The sequence below is a fragment of the Portunus trituberculatus genome, chromosome 48 (genome assembly GCF_017591435.1).
Source record: "Portunus trituberculatus isolate SZX2019 chromosome 48, ASM1759143v1, whole genome shotgun sequence".
NCBI lineage: Eukaryota > Metazoa > Arthropoda > Malacostraca > Decapoda > Portunidae > Portunus > Portunus trituberculatus.
In genome coordinates, this window is record NC_059302.1 from 16,153,395 (window position 1) to 16,173,632 (window position 20,238).

Below are 20,238 nucleotides of genomic sequence, written 5' to 3' on the forward strand. Positions count from 1 at the left end.
AGTCTGGAAAAGGAAATCAAAGAGTCTGGGGAGAAAACTTTGGGCCTTGCTGAAATTATAGATCAACAGATCATAGAAGAGAAGATTGCTGAGAAAGTGGTGAAGGTTATTAAATCAAATGAGACATTGGTGAGGGAAACTGTAGACAAAAAGAGATGTGTGGTGATATTTGGTGTGGAGGAGGATAAGACACCGAGTAAAATGGAGAGAGAGAAAACATAAAAAGGTGATAAATAATATCATTAATGTGGTGCAGGAGGAGGAAAAGACCTAGTACAAGAAATAGAGGACTTCCATAGAATTGGAAAGTTCACAAGAGAAGGTATGAGGCCAATAAGAATCAAACTTAAGTCACAAAAGGATGTAGATGAATTGGTGGAGAAGTCATGGAGGCTAGCCCAGCAGGAAACAACAAGGAAGATTTGGTTGAGAAGAGATCTCGGTGAAAAGGAAAGAGAAATGTTAAATGAGTTGAGAAAGGAGGCTTTGAAAAAAATGAAGAGAGGACAGAAGAGGAGAAGAAAGAGTTTTCTGGAGAATCTTGGATATGAGACTGAGGAAGTGGTTCATAACCCAGAAAAGTACAGTAAGAAAGGACTAAAGAAACTTACGTATGAGCGGAATGTAATGTATTCCAACATAAATGGAGTGATATCGGGATTTTAGAACTCAACGATTACTTGAGGGACAAGAACCCAGATATTGTGGGTCTTACTGAAACAAAACTGAGAGAGGAGAAGACCTGATGATGGTTGGAGAAGGAAATATAATGTTTGGAAAAGAAATAGAGTAGGTAAGATGGGAGGAGGAGTGATGTTGCTGGTTAAAAAAGATATAAAGGTGGATCAAGTGAAAGAAGGTATGGGAAAGGCAGAAGTGCTAAAGATCAGAGCAGAAACTAATGAAGGAAAAAGAGGCACTACATAGTGGTGTACATACCACCTAAGACAAATGCATGGTCAGTACAGGAATATGAAGAAATGATAAGTGATACAGGAACATGTCTGGAAGAAATGTTGGGTGGCTGTGAACGAACTATAATGATGGGAGATTTTAATTGTAAAGAGGTGTGTTGGGAGGACTGGTCAATGGAAGGATCAGAGACAACATGGGAAATACACTATTGACACTGGCAATGGAAAATGTGTTAACTCAGTGGGTCAAAGAAGATACTAGGTTTGGAGGAGAGGAGCATCGTCAAGACTGGACTTGGTCTTTAGTACAGAGCCAATGGTCATTGAGGAGATGAGGGTGGAGTGCCCTTTAGCAAAGAGTGATCATGCAGTTTTGGAGTTCAAGGTGATAGATGAAGAGAAATCTAGAAGAAATGAAGAATATAAAGTGGGAAGATGGAATTATGCCAAGACAGATTTTGGAAACCTAAAGAAATTCTTTCAAGAGACAAATTGGATGAAATTCAAGAGTGCTAAGGAGCAAATGAAAAGTGGAAGGAATTTATAAAATATACAAAGAAGGTGAGAAAAATTTGTACCAATAAGACAACATAGAGAAGTTGGAAAGCAGGACTGGTTTAACGATAGATGTGAAAAGGCTAGAACAAGAAAAGAGGATGCATGGAAGAGGTGGAGAAGGAAAAGACGGATTAAGCAGTGGGAAAGTTACAAAAGAGCAAGAAATGAATATGTGTTGATTAGAAGAGAAGAAAGAAAGAAACAAGAAAAGGATATAATTGATAAATGTAAAGACCAACCAAGGCTTTTTACAGACATGTGAACAACAACATCAAAAATAGAGAAAGTATTGAAAGTTTAGAAGTAAATGGAGTATGCAGTGAAGATCCCAGGAAATGGCAGAGGCTATGAATGGATGCTTTCGGAAGGTATTCACAAAGGAGACTGCTTTTGACAAACCACTGGTAATGGAACAGAAAGGGATTATGAAGGAGTTTCAAGTAACTGTGGAGGAGATCAAGAATATGATGGGGAGTTTAGAAGTGAGAAAAGCTGTGGGACCTGATGGGGTATCAGGATGGATTTTAAGAGAATGCAGGAGCAACTGGCAGAAAAAGTTTGTGAAGTAATTGATGCCTCATTAAGGGAAGGTGTAGTGCCCCAAGACTGGAAAAGAGCTAACATTGTCCCAATCTATAAATCAGGTAACAAGAGAGACCCATTGAACTATAGACCAGTGTCACTTACAAGTGTGGTAGCTAAGATGTGTGAGAGGGTGGTGAAGAATAGATGGACAGACTTCTTGGAGAAAAATGACATACTTTGTGAGTGTCAATTTGGTTTTAGAAAAGGGCGTTCATGCACGACAAACCTGATATGTTACTATTCGAGGGTGATAGATGTAATACAGGAAAGAGATGGTTGGGCTGATGGAATATATCTGGATTTAAAAAAGGCCTTTGATAAGGTACCACACCGGAGACTGATCTGGAAACTTGAAATGGTAGGAGGAGTGCATGGCAGTTTACTAAAATGGATGGAAGACTTTTGGTAGGAAGAGAAATGAGAACAATAATTAAGGACAGACCATCAGAATGGGGCTTGGTGGAGAGTGGAGTTCCACAGGGATCAGTGTTGGCACCAGTAATGTTCGCGGTCTACATAAATGACATGGTGGATGGGGTGTCCAGTTATGTGAGCCTATTTGCAGACGATGCAAAATTGTTAAGAAAAGTGAGATGTGACAAAGATTGCGAACTACTCCAGGAAGACTTGGACAGAATATGGAAATGGAGCTGTACATGGCAAATGGAGTTCAACACGACAAAATGCAAGAAAATAGAGTTTGGCAAGAGTGAAAGAAGAATCAGGAGTATGTACAAGATAGGAAATGAAGACATAAAACCAGTCATGAAGAAAAAGACCTTGGGGTGACAATTACCAATGACCTATCGCCAGAGAGACATATAAACAAAATAATTGGAGAAGTATTGAACTTATTGAGGAACATAAGAGTGGCGTTCGTATATTTAGATGAAGAAATGATGAAGAAAATAATTACTGCAATGATAAGACCGAGGCTTGAATATGCAACAATACAGTGGGCTCGAACTTAAAGAAACACATAAGGAAACTAGAGAAAGTACAGAGGGCTGCAACAAAATGGTGCCTGACTTAAGAGATTTGACTTATGAAGACAGACTGAAAAGAATGCAACTTCCGACCCTGGAAAACAGAAGAGAAAGGGAGACCTGATAGCAATATACAGAGTGATGATTGGCATGGAAAAATGGATAGGGAAGATCTGTGTATGTGGAATGAAAGAATGTCGAGAGGGCATGGGAAAAACTAAAATGGCCACTTATAGGAGAGATGTGAAAAAATATAGCTTCCCTCATAGAAGGGTGGAAGCATGGAATAGTTTAGACGTGGAAGTGGTCAACGCAAGGAATATTCATGATTTTAAGAAAAAGCTGGACATTAATAGATATGGAGACGGGACAACACGAGCATAGCTCTTTTCCCGTATGTTACAATTAGGTAAATACAATTAGGTAAATACACCAGTAGCTCAGTGGTTAGAGCGGTGGCTTCACAAGCCAGAGGACCGGGGTTCGATTCCCCGGCCGGGTGGAGATATTTGGGTGTGTCTCCTTTCACGTGTAGCCTGTTCACCTAGCAGTGCGTAGGTACGGGATGTAAATCAAGGAGTTGTGACCTTGTTGTCCCGGTGTGTGGTGTGTGCCTGGTCTCAGGCCTATCCGAAGATCGGAAATAATGAGCTCTGAGCTCGTTCCGTAGGGTAACGTCTGGCTGTCTCGTCAGAGACTGCAGCAGATCAATCAGTGAATTACACACACACAGAATGGCAACAAAAATGGTTCCGGAATTGGCAGAAATGACCTATGAAGAGAGATTAAAAGAAATTAATTTGCTTACCTTGGAACAAAGAAGAGAAAGAGGAGATTTAATACAGGTTTATAAACTGTTGAACGGACTGGATGAAGTGGATAATGAGCAAATGATGTTGAGAGAGGAAAACTTAAATAGAACTACAAGATCGCATAGTAAAAAGATAGCCAAGGGAATATGCTTGAAGGATGTGAAGAAATATAGTTTCCCACAAAGATGTGTGGAGGTGTGGAATGGTTTGAGTGAGGAGGTGGCGAGGAGTGTGCATAGTTATAAAGGAAAGTTGGATGTGTGTAGATATGGAGACGGGGCCACACGAGTATGATACCCAGGCCCTGTAAAATTACAACTAGGTGAACTAGGTGAATACACACACACACACGGAGTGGAGCCATTGAACAGGACGCACGTATCTGAGCAGCTCACAGAGATTACTACAAAAGGACTTGGACTCAGTCCCAGACGTATGTATAGGGGGAGAGGGGGCCATAGGTTCTCCTATCTCCAAGTGAAATAAGTGTTAGATCACATATAGCTAAGAAATTAATAACGAGAGAGAGATGGAACCAAGTAGCACTGCCAGGTGCATGGCAGAACCAAAACATATGCCAAGTGAAAACCAATGCTTTATAGAAACCCCTATTGGTTTAAGGAAACTGACTGAAGATACTATGGAAAAGGATTTCTCGGGTTTCCGGGACGAACGAGGTAATGTGAGAAGGCTTATTAATGTAGAAAGAATATTAGAATATATGAAGGAGGTGATGTCCAGTCTCATGGACAAACAAGACTGACTGCAATCGGAAAACACAGCCCTGAAATTGAGAGTAGCTGAATGTGAAGGCTAGAACATTGCCCGAAACACTGCTCGACGCATGAAGGAAGCATGTCTCGAACTTTGTCACAGACGTGTTCGAGGCACTAGTGTCCACATCATGTTGGCAGCTCTGCCTGTGACATGTTGGTATCGCTGGTGTGGACGAGGCTACGAGCTGCTGACATGTATCATCCACACCAGTCAAGCGACGGCAGTGCATGGTATGGTTGGACAATGGAGTGGACCAAGGAGCAGAAATTCATGTTGATTGAACTGTATCAGTCACACCCAGTGTTATGGGATCCAACAGATCCAACATACAAGAACAAAGTGAAAAAATTAGATGCTTGGAGAAGCATCTCACAGGCACTGGCAGTAGAACGAGCTGAGGTAGAAAAGAAGATGAAGACTTTGATTGGCCAGTTCCGGAGGGAGCAGAAAAAAAGGAATGCGAAGTCTGGAGCTGGAACGGGTGATGCATATATAAGCACGTGGTTTGCATTTAAGAGCATGAAGTTCCTGCTAACTAGAAACAGACCACATCCTACAAACGACTGTGGTATCAGGGTAAGCAGTAGCGCATCTTCCCTCGTCGCCATGGTGCTGGGTAGTGACTGAGGCAAGTGTGGACCACTTCACTATTTCACCTATGTTTCCAGCATAACATAACATAACATAACATAAATAATAGGATAACAAAGGGCCACCAGGGCCCATCTAGGTTATCCTGTATCAGTCGCACAGCGATGTCATCAGTACTTAAAGATACACTTACAAGTACACAATACATTATATACTAATTCTAAATATTTGGCCCATTAACAGGGCTAAGTCCTGCAGCGAAATCCTCTACAATTTGTGGTCCCCATACATGGGGATCATGTCTTGTTTAACTATAGTAAATTTCTTATAAAAACTATCATGCAGCGCTATACATAATTATAAATCTAATAAATTTAAGTGCTTATCTAATCTGTTTTTAAACATTGTCAAACTAGTGCTATTTACAATCCATACAAGCATGTCCATGACTTTGCCCAAAACACTGTCCCAGTACTGTCAGTGACATGTTGCTAGCATGCGTGTAACATGTATCATTCATGCGTCGAGCAGTGTTTCGGGCAATGTTCTAGGCAAGTGTGGCCGCGCCTTGAGAAGGTCAGTGGAATAAACCAGGAGTTATAAGAGGAGATTCTAGTAATAAGGAAGCAAAATGACGCTCTAAACACCACATGCCAGAATTATGAAAGCTCTTTAACCCTTTCAGGGCGCAAATAGGTTTTCGGGTCATGTCTGTGAGACGCAAATTCGGCCGAAAAATCGAGGTTTGCAAAAATGGAAAAAATCAATATTCTCATGCATAATAGAGTGTTACGCATCTACTGTAAAAAATTCAGGTCTCTACTCACCCTGGAAAGTGGTGCAATAATGATGCGAAGTTGGCTTTCTGGTGGTACTTTGTGCGCTGTTGAGTATTGCCATCGTAGCGGGTCTTTATTTTCTGCCGCAACTTGTGCAGGTGTTCTCACTAAATTACACAGAATTTTCTGCCTGATTTGAACTGCAGTTGCTCAGAACTGCTCCAGAAGGTAATTATTTTTCACACCTGTGCATACATTATGCCCACACAAATAATATAAAATACGTTTTCAGAGTGTTTTCTTGATGTACATACTATCATGAGCGAGGATACGCATGCCCATATATGGTAATATAAGAAATACACAATATACTACTAATAAACGAATAGTATCTGGCATATTTGCTCTCTAACAACAAGATTTGATCATTACTCTTGTTATTTCTGTAAATAAATGCACAAATAGCCACTAGCGACATTGTAAAATAATAATAATTGTGAAAAAAGGAGCATCTGATGCTCTACTGCCATTGTGACTATATTTTTCTTACCACGCAACTGATGGCGCGTCCCATGAGTCGAGAGTGGATGGGAGAATGTCATCTGGCAACTAGCAGCAGCCAGGAGGCGCGTGGTTTAATTCTGTGATTCGTCAAATATGGGACCACAATCATGGACAGGAAGCATTTCCCTCAAAGCCACGATCGTGGTCCGGAGCACTGAAAGGGTTAAAGAGCTTGCAAGATAAAGTGCAGGACGGGATTACAGACAGGGCAGAAGGTGGTCTAGGTGATAACAAATTGAAAGAACTAAGAAATGAATAGAAACAGGAGCAAGAAGAAAAGTCAAATTTTCAAAAGTGGTAAGGAGACAAATTCAGGAGAACACAAAAGTTGCTGTAATAGAAGTTATCAAGGAAAAGGAAAATATGGTGCGGGATGCAGTGGACAAGAAAAAAAGCTTCGTGATTTATGGGATGCGGGAAAAGAAAAACCCAAATAAATTCACAAGAGAACGTGAAGAAAGGGAAATGGCCAAAAATGTTATCAAAAGAGTACAAGACAGCACACAAGAATTTGACCAGGAGGTGGAGCAAGTGATTAGCCTGGGAAGGTACAGTGAAGGGAGTAAGAGACTAATAAAGGTAAAAATGGGATCTCAAGTGGTTCTAGAGGAAATTATGGCTAGAAAAGGGAAGCTGGCTGATGATGTCGATCACAAGAAAATATGGATGAATAGAGATATGAACTTAGAGGAAAGGGAAAAGGAGAAAGTGCTGAGAAGTGAAGCTAAGGAAAAAGATGAGAAAAGGACAGAGATAGAGAAGAATTTTTACTGGAGAGTTCTGGATATGAGACTAAAGAAGTGGTACCTAAAGAAAAAAGAGGAAGTCGTGGAGGATGCAATAAATCAAGAGTGACTTATACTAACATAGATGGGTTGTTATCAAGCATATTGTAAGTTCGGGATTATTTGAAAGAGAAAAAGCCGGATGTAATGTGCATCGTTGAAACAAAACTGAAAAAAGAGATCCATGGCAACTTTAAAGAGGAGGGATATAATACCTGGAGGAGGGACAGAAAGGATAAAGGGGGAGGAGGAGTGCTAATAATGGTTCGTGATAATATATGTGTGGAGGATGTGCAATATGGTGAGGACAAGGTGGAAGTAATGGGAGTAACAATCAGAACAGAAGATTTGAAGAAAAGAAAAATTATAGTTACATATGTTCCAAAGATTAATACATGGGGATCAGAAGAGCATAAAGATATGCAAAGAGAGGTGATAAAGTGCCTAGATAACATGATAAGAAAAGATAGAAGAATACTCTTAGTTGGAGACTTCAACTGTAAAAAAATAAACTGGAGAGAGATGGAAGTAATGGATAATGCTGGGCAGTGGAGGGACAACTATGGTTAATACAATGGACCAGTGGGTGGAGGAGTCAACAAGGTGCAGGGGAAGAAGAACCATCGTTGCTTGACTTAGTTTTCACAATGAAACCAGAGTCCCCTCCAATCATACAATACCTTAGTCCAATGGGAAAAAGTAATCATGTGACATTAGAGGTGCAAATGTAGGAGGAAGATGCAATAAGTTACAGAGAGGACTATAAATAAGAGAGATTAATTTATGCAAGAGCAGATTTTGAAAAATTAAGGAGTTATTTTGCTGATATTGAGTGGAGTAATATTATGTGCAGGAAGACTGTACAAGAGAAATATGACATATTCTTACAGAAATAGAATGAAGGAGTAAAAAGTTTGTTCCTATTTATAGAGTTCAGAAAAAAAAAATACATGTTTGGTACAATCCTAGATGTATACAAGCAAAAAAGGGAAAGGATAAAGCATGGAAGAAACTCTTAAAGCAGGGAAATGACTATAATAGTCGGCAGTACAAAGATACTAGAAATGAATATATTAGAGAGGAAGAAAAAGAGTTTGAGAAGGATGAAGTGGATAAAAGCAAGGATGAACCCAAACTTTTCTGCAAGTTTATAAACGACAAAGCAAAGAATAAGGAAACAATTGAAAAAATTATTAAAGAAGGGAAAACATACCAAACAGAGAAGAAAATGTGTGAAATAATGAATGAAAGCTTCAAAATGGTGTTCACTACAGATGATGATTTCACAGAACCTAATAGGACATTGGATTGCCAAGGATTACAGGAGATTGCAGTGCAGAAACAGGATATTGGAAGATTACTGGATAAGTTGGAAGTCAGAAAAGCAATGGGGCCAGATGGTGTATCAGGCTGGATGTTAAATGAATGTAAAGAGCAATTACTGGATCCAATTTGAGAAATAATTAAAAGTTCAATAAATGAAGGGAAAGTTCCACTATTTAAAGGAGGAAAAGCAACTGAACCACTAAACTACAGACCAGTGTCACTTACAAATGTCATAGGAAGTTATGTGAAATAATTGTCAAAGAAAAATGGGTTAAATTTCTAAAAGAGGAGCAAGTCATATCGAACAGACAATTTGGATTCAGGACAGGGCGGTCATGTGTATCAAATTTAATAAGCTTCTAATCGAGAGTTATTGCAGAACTAGAAAACAGAGATGGATGGGTAAACACAGTATACCTGGACATTAAAAAGGCTTTTGATAAAGTTCCGCACAGACGACTTCTTTGGAAACTAAAGTACATAGGAGGACTGCGTGGAACCTTGCTCAAATGGACAAGAGATTATTTGAAGGATAGGGAAATGAGAACTGTGATTCTCTAGAGATACATAATCATCTTGGGGTAAAGTAACTAGCGAAGTGCCACAAGGGTCAGTGTTAGCCCCCATTATGTTTCAAGTTTATGTAAATGACATTCACATTGGGATAAACAGTTATATAAATTTATTCGCTGATGATTCAAAGTTGCTAAGAGTTATCAAAACCAGAGATGACTGTCTGCTGTTGCAGGAAGATTTAAACAAGATCTATGAATGGAGCAGGAAGTGGAAGTTGGAGTTTAATGCCAAGAAATGTCACATAATGGAACAAGGAAAGAGTAAGAGAAGACCAGTATGGAACTATTTGATGGGAGAGGAACAAATAATGAAGACTAAAGAAGAAAATGACCTTGGAGTGATCATACAAGAAAATCTGAGCCCTGATAAACACATAAGCAAGATATATGGACTATCATATATAAAATGTTGACTAATATAAGAGTGGCATTTCATTACATGGATAAAGATATGATGAAAAAATCATCACAAGCATGATATGCCCAAGGCTGGAATATGCAGCAGTGTTATGGTCTCTGAGCTCTAAAAAGGATAGAAAATTATAGAAGTACATGAGACTTACCGTAGGTCAGTTGAAATGTGCTTCTGATTTTGCGAAGCAAGCCACCACTGCTGGAGAGAGCTTTCACATGAGATGCATGCACAAAGATCAAGGTACCGGCAGACTTTAAAGAACTGAGAGCTACCCACATGCCACAGGGTTCCTAAAATACCCCAGTCGGAAAGCTAAACGCCAAATTCAAAATTTCTTCTTTCTGAAGGGTGGGAGTGGCAGGCATGTGAAAGCTCTCTCCAGCAGCGGTGGCTTGCTTCGCAAAATCCAAAGCACATTTCAATTGACCTATGGTAAGTCTCATGTACTTCTATAATTTTACTTCAGCAACCCACAGCTGGTGCTGGAGAGGCTACATGAGATTTTGAAGCCATGTGGGGTGTACTCTCAGAATGACCCAATAATAATTATCATTCTCCAAATGACTGCTTGGTAAATAAAAGAACTAAAAACAAATCCAAACTTCGTTATATGAAAATCCATCCTCCTTCAACAGATATGGCCCGTACAAATACATATTAATGTATAAAAAATAATTAATTTGAGTTCCAACACAGGTGAACAGAGAAACATGTAAACATTATAAAACAGAATCTAGTGTGGCCTCTTGAAAAGAATCTGAAACCTGAATAATCTCCTTATTATAGTGTTTGGCAAAGGTTGTCTCCTAAATCCAACTTGCCTTAGATAAGATAATAGGAACTGGGACATCCATGGCTTTGGCCTGGGAAGTAGAGGCTGGTCGAACACTGCCAGCCGTGAATTTCTTAGTATTGATACCACAGTCTTAATCCACCTTGCCACTATATCTTTGGAAACACTTTTATGTGGCTTCACCAGACTGATTAGGAGTTTCCCATTATCCTTCCCAAATTCCTTTCTCAGATTCTCCGTTCTGTTAAGATATTCCTTCAAAGTATTCACAACACAAATTCTAGAATTAGGCACATAAGCATGAAACGTAAGCATTCTAACATTAAACTTAGGACGGCACTGCTTAATGTTTCCGCCCAACAAGAGTGAAACAGAATTCTTATCAACACTAGCATTGGAATACAATAATAAATGTAAGGTCTATACTCTCACAGCCTGAGTCAGTGCCATAAGCATCACCAATTTCAAAGTTAAAGACTTCAAAGACAGGTCTGGTAATGGGCCCATGGACCTCAGCTTCTGCAACACTGGCCGCACATCCCAGGTTTCTGCATACCTAGGGCAAGAGGGTCTCAAGTTAAACATGCCACGCATAAATCTATTGATAAGTGGATGATTCCCAGCTCTACATCCCTCCAACATAATGCCTAAAGCAGAGAGAGCACCTCTTGCTGTGTTGACAGACTCATACCCCACTCCTCTATGAAAGGTCTCCGAAAGAAAATTCAAAACATTAGTTACAGAGGGATTAGAGGGATTGATATTCCATCTATCACAAAATGATGACCATCTGTTAATGTGTGGTCTATATTGTCGCATCATACCTGGTCTCCACGATGCCATGATAATCTCTGTACCTTCTGACGATACACCTCTCCCTCTAAGTTGTCGCCTGACAAAAGACATGCCATCAGTTGGGTGTGAGTCATAATTGGATGTTCTACTGCTGATGAGGGATGTCATAGTACATTTGTTTTCTGTGTGATGAGCCTTGGTGCCTTGACCAACATTTGCAGAAGAGAGCCCATCCATGGTTGGGAAGTCCACATTGGAACAATGATCCATCCCTTTGCTCTCTCCTCCCTCATTTTCTGTAGACACCTAGTAATAAGAGGGAATTGTGGGAAAAGGTAAATCAGATCGAAACTGGCCCAATTTAATGTGAACATGCTCTGCTTATGGATCAGGTGTCCACGAGCAAAAACAATCTAGTTGCTTGTTTAAGCGAGAAGCAAACAAGTCAATGGAGGGAGTTTCAAAAACTACACACAACTCCTTAAAAATCTTTGGATTAAGTTTCCATTCATGCCTGTCATTAAAATTACGAGAGGCTGCATCCGCCAACACATTGTTCTTTCCTGGTATATGTGCACAAGTAATCCAGATGTCATTGGAAATACACCAATTCCAGATATCATTGCAGATAGAGTTACACACTAGTGACTTAGTTCTATCCATCTCATTTACATAAGCAATGGCTGTGGTATTATCACACATAACTTTAACATGGCAGCCTTTAAGCAAGTAAGCAAAAGATTGAAGGGTAAACAAGATGGCCTTGAGTTCCCTTGCATTAACCCTTAACTTCCGGGGATTAAAATATTTTTTCCTGTCTAATGACGGGGAAAAATGGTACACCTAAAAATTGTCAGAACACAGTTTGAATACTGATAATTATTTTATCTGTGTTATTCTGAATACAATGATGTACTTTCCAGCTCGATATGACGTCTGAGAGTTTAGTTATTGTCTTATCAAAGTTTCCTCCTCCGACGGTGTGACCAGTCAAGAGGAAACAGCCGGAGCGCGCTCTCTCTCTCTCTCTCTCTCTCTCTCTCTCTCTCTCTCTCTCTCTCTCTCTCTCTCTCTCTCTCTCTCTGTGTGTGTGTGTGAGAGAGAGAGAGAGAGAGAGAGAGAGAGAGAGAGAGTAGGGGGAGGAAGGAAGGACATATTATCACTGATTTCTGAGACACGTGTGTGTGTGTGTGTGTGTGTGTGTGTGTGTGTGTGTGTGTGTGTGTGTGTGTGTGTGTGTGTGTGTGTGTGTGTGTGTGTGTGTCATATATCACTGATTTCTGAGACACGTGTGTGTGTGTGTGTGTGTGTGTGTGTGTGTGTGTGTGTGTGTGTGTAAGCTCTCTCTCTCTCTCTCTCTCTCTCTCTCTCTCTCTCTCTGACAAGTGTTGATGTGTGTAGGCCCGCGTGTGTGACTCAGATGAGTTACCTCAAAGCTTTTCTCGAATGACTCATAAGAAGCGTGACGGCTATGAACGTCAGGAGTTCATTTCTTGTGATGTTTTCCACTCTTTCTCGTGAGAGCTATGGGGCACATCATCATCATCTGCTGTTTCTTCATCATGAAAAGTGTTGCTCTCACTCACTATATGGTCCAAGAAAGCATCACTGAGAAACGCCATGAAATAGTCACAATTGTGTTGCACAGGAGGGAATTCAGCTGTTATGCCAGGAGACACAGATAAATCAGGCATAACTGGGAAAAATCATCATTGAATTCCCTCCATTGAAAGACAGGTCGGGGTCTCGCGCCACCTCTGCCACGCCCCTTGATCGTCTCCCAGAACGCGAGGAGCACGCGCATGCCTCGTCTCCTAGAAACACTCTGTGTCCTTGACACATTATCTGGAGTCTGTTCTTCATCATTATTGCCTTCACTGTCACTTATACTGTGTAAGAGTCTCTGTCTCTCTGTCTGTTCTCCTGAGAAAGCAGGTGAATGATGCTCTACATCCGTGTCCTCACTACTAGTCTCTTCACTTTCCCCAGTTTCTTCTTCTATATATTCACTGTCACTTTCTTCTAGCTCAGAACCACTGCTAAGTAAAAGGGTTCTGCCTTGCTCCATGGTGATTTACAATCTGACCCGATCCTTCGCTGTTATCACTGACCTTTCTACCCAGCGTCACCGGAGTTGCCAAGTGTCGCCCATAAAACGGGAAAACAGTTCAGTTACCTCTAAAATTAGGAGCTCTTGTGGAAACACTTGTGTGGTAAAAGATGCCAGATACTTCTACTCACCATCCGCCTCAAGAGAGCGCGCGAGAGACTTAAAATTACGCCGGGAAAAATCTTGATTACTGGGACGAATCCCGTCACTTCGGACGTTCTGACGCAAACGTTTATATACGACCGCCGGAAGTTAAGGGTTAATGTGCAGGCAGCTTTCTTCAGATGTCCATTGACCATTGGTGGAATGCTTTAATACACAACCACCCCAACCTAAGTCTGAGGCATCAGAAAAAATTTAAACAGTAGGAGCAGGCCGAAAAATTTTCCTAACTTGGGTCCCTACTTCAGAGATCCACCAACTCAGCTCCAATTTCATTTCCTTTGAGATCGTCATAAGTTTGTCAAAGTTACCCTTCTCCACCTTTAATGCAACAAACAATTTTGGCCCTTTCTAAAATCCTGTAATGAAGCTTACCAAATTCTACGGCCGGAATGGCAGCCACCAACAGGCCAACTACCCCCAGCTACCTCGCTGATCTTCACCTTATTTCTACTGGCCAAGGATGAACGACTTTTCACAATTTTCTCCACTCTACAAGCAGGGAGTCTAACAGTCATGGCTTCAGAATCAATGATGTTACCAAGATATTCTATGCGTTTCGTAGGCACCAAGACTGACTTTTCCACATGAATACAAAACCCAACATTTTGCAAAATCTCCACAGTATCCTTCAAACAAGCAACACAACCCTCAACTGACTTGCTACACATAAGAGCATCATCTATAAAAGAAGTAATGGTGTAGCCTTTTAACCTCAAAAAAGAAAAAACTGGCTTCATAAGTTTAGTGAAAAGACGAGGGCCTTCAGAAACACCATTAGCAAGGCAAGTGAATTGGTAAATCTTCCCTGCCCATTTAAAACAAAGGTATTTTTGTTGCTCCTCTGCAATTTTAACTGAGTAATAGGCATGCTTTAGATCAACGGAAGCCACGAAAGCACCTGAACTTATATTGCCTGCTCAAAATTTTCCATTTTGAAATGTATGTAATTCATGAATTTGTTGAGTTTCTTCAGATTAATCACCATCCTATAGCCACCATCTTTTTTCTCTCTCAAGAAAACAGGGAAATAATCTGGCATACCTGTCTGTGAGTCTTCTTGATAACCTTCAGCCTCAACAATTTATCTATTTCTTTAGTCATAATAACTTTCTCCTCATCACTAAACCTGTATTCCACTTCCTCAGAAAATAAATGAGTAATGTTCTGTTCATCGATCTCAAAATGGCAATGTTTAATTAACAGTGTCCAGGATGAAAGGGTCACTAGTAAGTTTGCACCACTCATCTATAAACTTGTGAAGCTGACCTGCTTCAAATTCATGTCTTACCTGAATTACTGCCGGGGATTGTAGTGTCCCGGCCCCTTGAGTTTTTTGAAGAGGAGTTCCCTCTGAGATAATAAGGGCGGCTGTCCCCTCTGGTGGCAGGTTTGTGTAAACCGTACGGTTTAAACCGGGTTGACATTTCCCGGAAAGATGATTTCCCAAAGAAACCACGTTGCTTGCCATCACTAAACTTCCCAAGACCTGGAGCTCCAAAATGGAAAGTTTTCTTGTTGGTAAACTTGTTTTTCAGCCTCTCTGCCTCCTCAATCTGTTTAGTAGCTTGAGTAAGGTCATCCCCAAACAATAAGCCAGTCATAGAAGTCTTATCAGTACATAAGTGAGCATACTTGTGGTTAATCTCACGTTCGATGAAATACTGTCGATTCATATTAATTTTAAAGTTAGCATGCACTAACAACCCCAAGGCACCATTGAGCATAGCCACCTCATGACCAATGACCTGATTCTCCTCCTCATTGGTAAACTTGTCCAGGACAGTAAGTGACTTAACAATGATAGTGGCAGCCTTAGTTATGTCCTTGCTGACTTCCTTCAGTCGGAAATCAGCTTTCTTTGCCTCAGCGGGCAGGGCATCCAGCAGTTGTGAGTTGCACTCAACTGGAAGAAGCACCTTACAATTTCTAGGACACTTAGAAACCTCATCTGCCAAAATCTCCTTGTAGTCCTCATCTTTCAAACCATGAGAAAACCAGTGATTCACCATTGCAGCAATCGGTTCCTCAGTTGCTTCAGAACAGTCATCCACGGGAACAAAAGCCTTAGCTGCTTGTAACAGAATACTGCCAGAAGGAACCCTTTCTTCAATCTCACCTTCTTCAGCACTCTCTTCCTGTGACCTAAACCCAGAAAATTCACCAAAAATAGAAGGGGTATGCAAGGCAGAAATATCATGTTCACCACCTAAGTCATTTGGTGGTACAGATCTGAGGCCAGATGTCCCAGGCTCAGAACCAACACTTGCACTGACACCTCTGTCATGCTCAAGTTTATTCACATCCTCCTGAAGTACAGTCAAAACCTCCAAAATCTTGGACAAAGAAGTATTGCTTACATCCACAGACTTGCTAACCGGTCATCGGGTGTCCATCTTAGATACACTATCACTTGCCACACCATCCTCACCAGCAGAGGCCACAAACCGTTGAACATTCTTCCTCGCCTTAGGCCTAGTGGAAGAATAGGGGCGGCTTCCACGAGAATGTGAGGAACCACTTCGTGGAGGTGTAGTTTCACCCGATGAAGACATATTGATGCACCAAGCTCCTTCACAACAGCACACGTCTGTCACATATCCCGCTCCTGAGAGATAATGCGAAAAAACACAGGCAAAATAACCGGACCTCAACCCGCTCTTAATACAGATAACGGGATAAAATCAAAATAAACCTTTAAACTTGCTCCACAGGCCAGCAATCACACACCGTAAATGACTGCGAGATGACCACTTTGTTTACATTTCCACCTGCTCCTTAAACATAGATTATGGGAAAATACCACAAACAAGGGCACAATACAACACCCACAAGACCACGAATAACAGATAACAAAGGGTGCATAATCTTACCCTGTTCAACACCGTGTCCACCCGGTCCTAAATGGATAACAGGAAAGGAACACCAGGCACTCTTCCCGCTCCAACTGGATCACGGGGTAATAATGGTAATAATGTAAGGTACTAAATAAGTGCCAACCCGCTCTGAAAACCAGATAACGGGTAACCAATCCCAAAATGGTAAACTGCAGCAGCAAGACAACACACGTTGTGCCTGTACCGTGAACAAGGCGTTACTGCCGGTACCTTGATCTTTGTGCGTGCATTTCATGTGTAGCCTCTCCAGCACCGACGGTGGGTTGCTGAAGTAAAATCAGTAAGGGTTAAGATGTTGCAATGTCTGTTTGAAGAGGCAGGAGTCAAAGGACCCACTAAATCTATAGCAGCAGTGGAGAAGGGTTCAGTCACCACTGGCAACAGCTGAAGGGGCACTGGTTGTACTTATCCCTTAGGAGACATGCGCTGGCACTTGTCACAGGATCTTCAATAGTCCCTCAAATTGGCTCCCATTCCTGGCCAGAAGTCTTGAGTAATCTTCATCTGGGTCTTCCTATGAGAAAATGACCAGCCAAGGGTTCTTCATTAGCAGTATGTAATACAACTGGCCGGTATTCCTTTGGAATGACAAGAGCCAGGCTGCCTATTTTCCTAGGACAATCAGAGGTGATGCATTTATATGCACTAATAAGAGATCATTTTCTAAGATGAACTGGAAGGTAGAACCATTGCATGCTTTATCAACCTTACCTGAAGAAGTTTTAGTATGTAAGTCAGCCAGGGTTGGGCAAGCCTCTTGAAGTTGGCCAAATTCTTGGGGAGTCAAGTCCAGCTATTGAAGTTTAGGAAGAATTAATGGATGGATTCACTTCAACTTTCTTGCTCTGATTGGCACAAGGTTGATAACATGCAGAGTGGTTTTCAGTATGTATTATCAAGGTACAAGTCCTGGTATAGTCCATATGCATAATCCTGCACAGACGGGGAAAGATAGTAGTCAGGATGGGCAGAGATGGCAGGTTGCGAGGGGAAGGAAAGCGGAGGCAGTTAGGGAGGATAGGACTAAACCTGTTGAGTGTGAAAATAGGTTCGGTTTGTTGGAGGGGGAGAGTGAAAGTGAGAGTGGAGTGAATGAAGTGGTTGTGGTGAGTGAAAGGAGAAAGAAGGGGGTAGAGGAGAGGAGGAGGATGGTTGTGCCTAGCACACCTCAGGTGTGTGTGGTGGGTGACTCTCAGGTTAGGTATTTAGATAGCACTTTCTGTGGGAAAGACAGGGATAGGAGGACGAACGTGTGTATGCCTGGTGCAGGTGTGAAGGCAGTGAGTGAGGAGGTGCAGAAGAGGGTTGGGGGGATGGAGAGGGAGGGTGTAGTAGTTTTGCACGTAGGTGGGAACGATGTCAGAGCAGGTGGGTCGGAGGAGTTAGTGGCAAGATTTCGGGAAATGTTAGGCAAGATAAGGAAGAGTGGTAGGAGGTGTGTAGTGTCAGAAATCTTGCCTCGTGTGTATGTTAGCAGGGAATGGTTGTCTAGAGCCATTGGTGTGAATGATCGGGTAAAAGGGATGTGTAAGGATGTCGGTGTCAGCTTTGTGGATGTATGGGATAGGTTCTATGGGTGAAGGGATTTGTATGCTAGGGATGGTGTGCATCTGAGTAGGAAGGGTGTGGATGTGCTGAGTGGATGTCTGGAGGGGAGTTGGGATGGAGTGTAGGGGGTGAGGTAGCAAATGCATTCCAGAAGAAAGATGCTAGACATAAATTAGATAGGATAAACAGAGATAGTGAAAAGATTAGGAAAGATTTCCAGGTGCAACTAGGAGAGAATAAGATTAGAATTCCAAATAAGGAGACAGCATCTAGGAAGGTAGCAGACTTAAATGCTTTTATGTAAAGGCCAGGAGTCTTAGGAACAAGAAGGACGAGTTATCTAGTTATATAGTTGAGGAGGACTTAGATGTTGTATGTGTCACAGAGGCATGGGTAAATGAGGAAAAGTTTAGGGAAAATAGGAAAGAATATGAAGTAGATGGATACATTATGTATTTACACCAGAGAATTGGTAGGATAGGTGGAGGAGTAGTTATTTATGTAAAAAAATCCTTCATTTCCAGTCAGGTTAATGGTATTAAGGTAGATAACAGAGTAGAGTCCTTATGGCTGGATGTTAGAGTAAACAAAAGTAAGGTTATTAGAGTAGGAGCTTTTTATAGACCACCTAACCAGTCAGCAGAGGTAGACAACCTTATGGTAGATGAGATAAATAGGGGGTGTACTAGTCAGACAATTATCTTAGGGGATTTTAATCTTAAGTCAGTAAACTGGGAGAGGATGGTAGGAGATGCTAGTGAAAATAAGTTTATGGAAGGTTTTCAGGATAACTATTTAGTGCAGATGGTAGATAAACCTACTAGGGGGAGGAAGGTTTTAGACAAGTACTAACAAATATTGAGCATTGTTTAAAGGAAGTTGAGGTAGGAGAGACTTTAGCAAACAGTGACCATCATATAATTAGATTTATCATTAATTCCAGTAGGGATAATATAGTGAATAAGACTAGAATCCCAAACTATCAGAAAGGCAATTATGGTAGGTTACGTCAGTTATTAGGAGAGGTAAACTGGGAAGATAGTTTTGGAAATAAAACTGCACAGGAGATGTGGGATATTTTTAAGGTTGTAGTAAAGGGTATAGTGATGCAGTGTATCCCTTACAAAGATATAAGGCAGAGAAACAGGAAGCCATTATGGTGGACTCATGAGATAGGTAGCCACAAACACAAACTTTAACTATGAGATGGAGGGATGTTGGCTAGAGGCAGTAGAGGAAGGAAAGGATTTAGGAGTAGTGATAGACAGGACTATGAAATTTTCAAAGCAATGTTTAGAAGCAAGAAATAGGGCAAATAGGATCCTGGGTTTTATAAATAGAAATGTTAGTTATAAAAGTAAGGAAGTGGTGCGTAGCTTATATAATTCTTATGTTAGGCCCCATTTAGAGTATTGCATACAGGCCTGGTCACCCCACTATAGGCAGGATATCAACATGTTAGAAGCAGTTCAGAGAAGAGCAACTAGGATGATACCAGCTTTGAAGTGCCTGGAGTATAGAGATAGATTAAAGGCATTAAACATGTTTTCATTTGAGAGGAGATGTATAAGAGGGATATGATAGAGTTATTTAAAATGTTCTCAGATACAAACTACATAGATGTGAGATCTTTCTTTACCTTAGAGGAGGAAGTAGGACTAGAAATCATGGCAGGAAGATTAGAAAGCAAGGCTGCAGGTTAGATATAAGAAAATATTTCTTTAGTCATAGGGTGGTAGACTTCTGGAATGCATTGCCAGAGACGGTTGTAAATAGCACTAGTTTGACAATGTTTAAAAACAGATTAGATAAGCACTTAAATTTATTAAATTTATAATTATGTATAGCACTGCATGATAGTTTTTATAAAAAATTTACTATAGTTAAACAAGACATGATCCCCATGTATGGGGACCACAAATTGTAGAGGATTTCGCTGCAGGACTTAGCCCTGTTAATGGGCCAAATATTTAGAATTAGTATATAATGTATTGTGTACTTGTAAGTGTATCTTTAAGTACTGATGACGAGGTCGCTGTGCGACAGATACAGGATAACCTAGATGGGCCCTGGTGGCCCTTTGTTATCCTATTATTTATGTTATGTTATATGTTATGTTATGTTATGAATAATCCTGCCCGTGTTTCTGCTGGACCCTGATTGCCCTGTCTTGTCCTCTTCTCCACTTCCTCGCCTCATCTGCCTTACTCCACCAGCAAGTGGTTCAGCTACATGAACCTAGCTGTTTGAGGTTATACAAGAACGT

At 41.0% G+C, this 20,238-nt stretch overlaps 2 protein-coding genes across 3 annotated transcripts in view; both read left to right on the forward strand.

Annotated features, from left to right (window-relative positions):
* LOC123498659 (ankyrin repeat domain-containing protein 50-like) overlaps positions 1-20,238 on the forward strand; it is a 256,664-nt gene that overhangs the window by 129,274 nt on the left and 107,152 nt on the right. The gene's annotated exons all lie outside the window — the stretch shown is intronic.
* Positions 4,138-5,333, forward strand: LOC123498660 (transcription factor Adf-1-like). Its single transcript, XM_045245978.1, has one exon. The coding sequence runs from the start codon at positions 4,783-4,785 to the stop codon at positions 5,257-5,259; it is 477 nt and encodes a 158-aa protein (XP_045101913.1). The 5' UTR covers positions 4,138-4,782; the 3' UTR covers positions 5,260-5,333.

Excerpts from the sequence above, each read along its gene's own strand:
- LOC123498660 (XM_045245978.1), top strand. The coding sequence starts at position 4,783 with ATGTTGGTATCGCTGGTGTGGACGAGGCTACGAGCTGCTGACATGTAT.